Genomic DNA, 8616 nt, shown 5'->3' on the forward strand with positions numbered 1-8616 from the left:
CTAGATACATATGACCATCCAAAACTGAACCAAGAGGAAATTAATCACCTGAATAGATCTATAACACAAAATGAAATTGAAGCAGCAATCAAGAGTCTCCCCAAAAAGAAAAGTCCAGGACCTGATGGATTCTCTGCTGAATTCTATCAGACCTTTAAAGAAGAACTGATACCAACCCTCCTTAAACTGTTCCACGAAATAGAAAGGGAAAGAAAACCGCCGAACACATTTTATGAAGCCAGTATTACACTTATCCCAAAACCAGGCAAAGACACCTCCAAAAAGGAGAACTATAGGTCAATCTCCTTAATGAACACTGACATAAAAATCCTCAACAAAATAATGGCAAACCAAATTCAACAATACATCAAAAAGATTATTCACCACGACCAAGTAGGCTTCATCCCAGGGATGCAGGGGTGGTTCAACATACGAAAATCAATAAATGTAATAAACCACATTAACAGAAGCAAAGACAAAAACCACTTGATCATCTCAATAGATGCAGAAAAAGCCTTTGATAAGATCCAACACCATTTCATGATAAAAGCTCTAAGAAAACTAGGAATAGAAGGAAAGTACCTCAACATTATAAAAGCTATATATGACAAACCTACAGCCAGCATTATACTTAATGGAGAAAAACTGAAACCATTCCCTCTAAAATCAGGAACCAGACAACGATGCCCACTATCTCCACTCCTATTCAACATAGTACTGGAATTCCTAGCCAGAGCAATTAGGCAAGAAGAAGGAATAAAAGGAATACAAATAGGTAAAGAAACTGTCAAAATATCCCTATTTGCAGACGACATGATCCTATACCTTAAAGACCCAAAAAACTCTACTCAGAAGCTTCTAGACATCATCAATAGCTATAGCAAGGTAGCAGGATATAAAATCAACATAGAAAAATCATTAGCATTTCTATGCACTAATAATGAGCAAACTGAAAAAGAATACATGAAAATAATTCCATTTACAATAGCCTCAAAAAAATCAAATACCTAGGTGTAAATCTAACAAAAGATGTGAAAGACCTCTACAAGGAAAACTATACACTTCTGAAGAAAGAGATTGAGGAAGACTATAGAAAGTGGAGAGATCTCCCATGCTCATGGATTGGTAGAATCAACATAGTAAAAATGTCCATACTCCCTAAAGTAATCTACATGTTTAATGCAATTCCCATCAAAATTCCAATGACATTCATTAAAGAGATTGAAAAATCTACTGTGAAATTTATATGGAAACACAGGAAGCCACGAATAGCCAAGGCAATACTCAGTCAAAAGAACAATGCAGGAGGTATCACAATACCTGACTTCAAACTATATTACAAAGCAGTAGCAATAAAAACAGCATGGTACTGGCACAAAAACAGACATAAAGACCAGTGGAACAGAATAGAGGACCCAGATATGAAGCCACAAAACTATAACCAACTTGTCTTTGACAAAGGAGCTAAAAATATACGATGGAGAAATAGCAGCCTCTTCAACAAAAACTGCTGGGAAAACTGGTCAGCAGTCTGCAAAAAACTGAAACTAGATCCATGTATATCACCCTATACCAAGATTAACTCAAAATGGATCAAGGATCTTAATATCAGACCACAAACTCTAAAGTTGATACAGGAAATTGTAGGAAATACTCTGGAATTAGTAGGTATAGGTAAAAACTTTCTCAACAAAACCCCAGCAGCACAGCAACTAAGAGATAGCATAGATAAATGGGACCCCATAAAACTAAAAAGCTTCCGTTCATCAAAAGAAATGGTCTCTAAACTGAAGAGAACACCCACAGAGTGGGAGAAAATATTTGCCAGCTATACATCAGACAAAGGACTGATAACCAGAATATATAGGGAACTTAAAAAACTAAATTCTCCCAAAACTAATGAACCAATAAAGAAATGGGCAAGTGAACTAAACAGAACTTTCTCAAAAGAAGAAATTCAAATGGCCAAAAAACACATGAAAAAATGCTCACCATCTCTAGCAATAAAGGAAATGCAAATTAAAACCACGCTAAGATTCCACCTCACCTCTGTTAGAATAGCCATCATCAGCAACACCACCAACAACAGGTGTTGGCGAGGATGCAGGGAAAAAGGAACCCTCTTACACTGTTGGTGGGAATGTAAACTAGTTCAACCACTCTGAAAAAAATTTGGAGGCTACTTAAAAAGCTAGACATCGATCTACCATTTGCTCTAGCAATACCATTCTTGGGGATATACCCAAAAGACTGTGACACAGGTTACTCCAGAGGCACCTGCCCACCCATGTTTATTGCGGCACGATTCACAATAGCCAAGTTATGGAAACAGCCAAGATGCCCCACCACTGACGAATGGATTAAGAAAATGTGGTATCTATACACAATGGAATTCTATGCAGCCATGAAGAAGAACGAAATGTTATCATTCGCTGGTAAATGGATGGAATTGGAGAACATCATTCTGAGTGAGGTTAGCCTGGCCCAAAAGACCAAAAATTGTATGTTCTCCCTCATATGTGGACATTAGATCAAGGGCAAACACAACAAGGGGATTGGACTTTGAGCACAGGATAAAAGCGAGAGCACACAAGGGAGAGGTGAGGATAGGTAAGACACCTAAAAAATTAGCTAGCATTTGTTGCCCTTAACTCAGAGAAACTAAAGCAGATACCTTAAAAGCAACTGAGGCCAATAGGAAAAGGGGACCAGGAACTAGAGAAAAGGTTAGATCAAAAAGAATTAAACTAGAAGGTAACACCCACGCACAGGAAATCAATGTGAGTCAATGCCCTGTATAGCTATCCTTATCTCAACCAGCAAAAACCCTTGTTCCTTCCTATTATTGCTTATACTCTCTCTACAGCAAAATTAGAAATAAGGGCAAAATAGTTTCTGCTGGGTATTGAGGGGGGGGAGAGGGAGGGGGCGGAGTGGGTGGTAAGGGAGGGGGTGGGGGCAGGGGGGAGAAATGACCCAAGCCTTGTATGCACATATGAATAATAAAAGAAAAAAAAAAAAGACCAAGCCTACAAATTATTGTCATAAAAGAAGAAAAAGAGATACAAGCTAAAGGCATAGAAAACATATTCAATAAATAGCAGAAAACTCCCCAAATCTTTAGAAAGAGATGGTCATTGAGGTATAGGAGGATTTTAGGACTCCAAACAGATAAGGCCAGAAAAGAACCTTCCCATGTCATATTTCAGTTAAAACATTAGGCATATTGAACAAAGAAAGAATATTGAAAGCTTCAAAAGAGAAGTGTCATGTCACCTATAGGGTTGCAAAGTCAACAGAATAATAGATTTCTCAACAGAAACTTTAAAAGCAAGGAGGGCATGGGATGATTTATTTCAAGTCCTGAAAGAAAACAACTGCCAATCTAAATCACTATATCCATCAAAGCTACCCTTCATAACTGAAGGGTAAATAAAAACCTTCCATGATAAACAAAAATTGAAACAATTCGTAACCACTAAACCAGCTCTGCAGAAAATACTTAAAGGATTCCTACAAACCAAAAATGAAGATAACCACAACCATGAGAATATGGGAAAGAATAAATCTCAGTAGATGAGTACATAAACAAATGAGGAATAAGGGAGAATCATCAAATACTATAAAAACAACAAAATGGCAGAAATTACTATATAACTTTTGATAATAATAATAACTCTAAATCTTAATGGATTGAATTCTCCAATAAAAAAAAAAAACCACAGACTGGCAGATTGGATTAAAAAAACAAGACCCAACCATTTGAATCTACAAGAAACACTGGCAAAAACAAACGTAGGCTTAAAGTGAAAGGATAGAAACAGTTTTGTAAGCAAATAGAACCCAAAAGCAAGTAGGAACAGCCATAGTCATATCTGACAAGACAGACTTGAAATCAAAATTAGTCAAAAGAGATAAAAAGAGTCACTTCATACTGAAAAAGGGAACAATCCATCAGGAGGATAGAACAGCTGTAAACATGTATGAACCAAATGTTGAGCACCCAATTTCATAAAGCAAATACTACTAGACGTAAAAAAACACGGAGACACCGCAACATGGTAAAAGTGGGTGACTTTAATATTTCACTTTCACTAGTAGATAGGTAATCTAGACAAAAAAAAATCAATAAAGAAAGAAGGTCAATAAAGGAAACTTAGGAATTTGCCAACACTATAGATCAAATGGACTTAACAGACATCTACAGAATATGGCACCCAACAGCTGCAGAATACACATTCTTCTAGAAGCCCCCAAACTTTCTCCAAATAGATCATATTTTAGGACATAAAGCAAGTCTTAACAAAATAATAAAAGAAAGCCTCCTTACATTTTATCAGACCACAAGGAAATAAAACTAAAATCAATAACAAGACAAACTACAGAAAATATTTAAGTCGATAGAGACTGAATAATTTACTTTTGAACAATCAGAGAGTCATTGAAGAAATAAGGCAGTAAATTAAAAAATGACTAGAATCAACTGAAAATGAAACACAATTTACCAGAACCTTTGGGACACAGCAAAGGCAGTACTAAGAGGAAAGTTTATAGTTACAAGTGCTTACATCAAAAAATAAAAGCGAGAGCTCAAATAAACAACCTAAAGGTGCACCTCAAGCTCTTAGAAAACTTAAGAACAAGCCAATACCAAACCCTGAAGAAGGAAGAAATAATAAACATCAGACAGAAATTAATGAAATAGAAACAAAAAAGAATGATACAAAGAATCACTGAGACAAAAAATTGGTTCTTTGAGGGATGTCACTCATTGGTAAAGTGCTTGCCTAGCATATGCAGGGCCCTGGAATTGATCTCCAACACTGCAAAAAAAAAAAAAATCGTTCTTTAAAAGATAAACAGATAAACAAGATTGATAAAACCTTAGCTAAACTAACCAAAAGATACAGGAAGACTCAAATTAATAAAATTAAGAGGTTAGAAAGGGGACATCAAAACAAATACCAATGAAATGCAGAGGATCATTAGGGAATACTTTGAAAACTTATATTCCAATAAACTGGAAAATCTAGAAGAAATGAATAAATTTCCAGGTGCATATGCTACCAAAACTGAACCAAGAGAATATAAACCACTTAAACAGATCTATAACAAGCAATGAAACTGAAGCAGTATAGAATCTCCCAACAAAGAAAAGCCTAGGGCTAGATGGATTCACTACTGAATTCTGCCAGCTCTTCAAAGAAAACCTAAAACCGATGCTCCTTAAGTTATTCCATAAAATAGAAAGAGAAGGAATGCTACCAAATTCATTCTATGAAATCAGTATTATTCTGATACCAAAACTAGATAAGGACACAGCAAAAAAAGAAAATTGCCAGGCACCAGTGGTTCACAGCTGTAATCCTAGCTACTCAGGAGGCAAAATCAGGAGGATCGTAGTTCGAAGCCAGCTCAGGCAAATAGTTTATGAGACCCTATCTCAAAAAATCTCATCACAAAAAAGGGCTGGTGGAGTGACTCAAGGTGTAGGACCTGAATTCAAACACCAGCACCGCAAAAAAGAAAGAAACAAAGAAAATTGTGACCAATTTCCTTAATGAACATAGATGCAAATCTCAATAAAATACTTTTACCAGCCAAATTCAGCAACACATTAAAAAGATAGAACACTATAATCAAGTTTATTTCATTCCAGAGATGCAAGGATGGTTCAACATATGCAAATCAGTAAACATAATACAGCACATAAACAGAATCAAGAACAAAAAATACAAGATCACCTCAATAGATACAGAAAAAGCCTTTGACAAAATGAAATATCCTTCCATGATAAAAGCTCTGAAGAAACTAGGTATAAAAGAAATGTACTTCAACATAATAAAGGTTATATATGACAAACCTACAGCTAACATCATATTAAATAGGGAAAAACTGAAACCATTTCCTCTAATGTCAGGAATGAGGCAAGGCCGTCCACTCTCCCCACTCTTACTATTGTAGTGCTTAAATTTATTGCCAGAGCAATAAGGTAAGAGAAGAAATAAAAGGAATACAAATATGAAAAGAAGTCAAATTATTCCTATGTGCAAATCCTACACTTAAAAAACCCAAAAAACTCCTAGATCCGATAAATACTTTCAGCAAAGTAGCAGGATACAGAATCATCACAGAATAACCAATAGCTGTTCTATATGCCAACAATGAACAAGATGACAACGAAATCTGGAAAACAACCCATTCACAATAGCCTTAAAAAAAAAAGTACCTAGGAACAAACTTAACTAAGGAGGTGAAAGACCTCTACTATGAAAACTACAAGACACACTAGAAGATGGAAAGACCTCCATGTTCACGGATCAGCAGAATTAGTATTGTGAAAATGACCATAATACTGAAAGCAATCTACAGATTTAATGCAATCTCCATCAAAATATCAATGTCATTTTTCACAGAAATAGAAAAGTCATTCCTAAAATTCATATGGAAGCACAAAAGACCCAAATGGCCAAAGCAATCCTGAACAAAAATATTAATGCTGGAAGTATCACAATACTTGACTTCAAATTATACTCTAGAGCCATAGTAACAAAAACAGCATGGTACTAGTGCATTACAGACATGAAGATCAATGGAACAGAACAAAAGATCCAGAAATAAACCCTTCCACAGCTACAGCCATCTGATTTTCCACAAAGGTGCCAAAAACATATGTTGGAGAAAAGAGAGCCTCATCAACAGATGGGAAAAACTGGATATTCACAGGTAGAAGACCGAAACTAGACCTCTGCCTCCCCCCTGTATAAAAATTAATACAAAGTGGATCAAAGATCTAAATGTAAGACCTCAAACTTTGAAACCACTAGAGAAAAACACACAGGAAACCCTTGGAGATACAGGCATAGGCAACATCTTTCTGTATTGGACTCCATTGCTCAGGAAATAGGAGCAAGAATTGACAAATGGTATTGCATTAAACTAAAAAGCTTCTGCATAGCAAAGGAAACAATCCCCAGAATCAAGAAACAACTTAAAGCATGGAAGAAAGTCTTTGCCATCTACTCATTGGATAAAGGATTACTATCCAGAATGTATAAAGAGCTCCAAAAATTAAACACCAAAAGAAAAAACAATTCAATTGATATATGGGCAAATGAATTGAGCAGACAGTTCTTAAAAGAAGTACAAATGGCCAATAAATATGTGAAGAAATGTTTGACATTCTTAACCATACAGGAAATGCAAATCAAAATGACACTGTGATTCCACCTAACCACAGTAAGAATGGCAATCACCAAGAAAACAAGTAACAACAAATGCTGGTGTGTGTGTGGAGGGGGGCACTTTACATACTGGGAATGTAAATTAGTACAGTCATTATGGAAATTAATATGGAGGTTTCTCAAAAAACTAAAAAGAGAACTACCACATGATCCTGCTACAACACTCCTGGACATTATCTGAAGGAATCTAAGTCAGTATGCAATAGAGATATTTGTACATTTTTTTTTTTAATGTGACTTAAATGACATTTACTTTCCCACAGTACTGGAGGCTGGGAAGTCCAAGATCAAAGTTTCAGCAGGAATGGTGTCTGGTGATGAGAGCTCTGCCCCTTAGGTTGTAGATGGCTTCCAGTTTATGGTATACCCTCTCAGTTCTATTTTTTTTTTATTGTTTTATTATTCATATGTGCATGCAACGCTTGGGTCATTTCTCCCCCCTGCCCCCACCCCCTGAACATTCATGATTAGAACAGTGCTAGTCACAATAACCAAATCGTAGAATTAGCCTAGGTGTCCATTAACTGATGAATGAATAAAGAAAATGCAGTGTATATGTAGAGAACTGAGTATTATTCATCCATAAAGAAGAATGAAATCATGTCATTTTCAGGAAAAATGGATGGAACTGAAGATCATGTTGAGTGAAATAAGCCAGACTAAGAAAGACAAACATTGCATGTTTTCTCTCATATGCAGAGTCCAGACTTTAAACAAGCTGGATGCAATAGTTCACACCTGCAATCCTAGCTACTTGGGAGGTAGAGATTTGGAGGATCTTGATTGTAGGCCAGCCTGGGCAAAACGTTCAAGAGACCCCAATAAAATGGGTGTGGTGGCATGTGACTGTCATCCCAGCTATGAGGGAAACTTAAATAGGAGGATTGCAGTCCGGGCTCACCTGGGCAAAAACAGCAAGACCTAAAAGCAAAAAGGGCACGGCGTGGCTCCAGTGATAGAGCACCTGCCTAGCAAGCACAGGCCCTGAGTTCAAACTCCAATACTGCCTAAATAAATAAATAAATAAATAAGGAATGACAGGACTGTAAAAAGAAAACAGAATGAATGAGTAAATGAATGGTCAGGTAACACTTTGCAGGGAGAAGCAGAGCAGGAAATAATTCACATTCTCCCATAACTAGAATCATTGGCACTGTCTTGGTATCACAATCCTCGGCACATTTTCTCTAGCCCCAGAGCCCCTCTCACCTTCAGAGATTCAATTGTGGCCTGCTTGTAAATCTTTCCCCCGGGACTTTTCTTCTGTGGGCTATTCTGGAGTCTAGGCGTTCGAATGACAAATTTATCCATTGTTGGAGGGCTCCAAGTCCTTCACGTGCTTGCAGGGTATCCTGCTCAAGAAAAGAGGGCA

The 8616-nt window shown here is 36.7% G+C and overlaps 1 protein-coding gene across 2 annotated transcripts in view; it reads right to left on the minus strand.

Annotated features, from left to right (window-relative positions):
- The window catches only part of Tceanc2 (transcription elongation factor A N-terminal and central domain containing 2), a 50542-nt gene that overhangs the window by 40372 nt on the left and 1554 nt on the right, over nucleotides 1–8616 (minus strand). The window contains exon 1 of one of the 2 annotated variants that reach the window (XM_074080049.1): nucleotides 8454–8591. Coding sequence is in view for 1 of the 2 variants with exons in the window: in XM_074080048.1 (XP_073936149.1) it covers nucleotides 8454–8555 (102 nt within the window). In the remaining variant the exon portion in view is untranslated. Of the gene's footprint in view, nucleotides 1–8453; nucleotides 8597–8616 lie in introns of those variants that run through there. The other variant, XM_074080048.1, reaches the window with a different exon arrangement.

Source organism: Castor canadensis, chromosome 7 (assembly GCF_047511655.1).
Source record: "Castor canadensis chromosome 7, mCasCan1.hap1v2, whole genome shotgun sequence".
In the NCBI taxonomy this organism is placed as follows: Eukaryota; Metazoa; Chordata; class Mammalia; order Rodentia; family Castoridae; genus Castor; species Castor canadensis.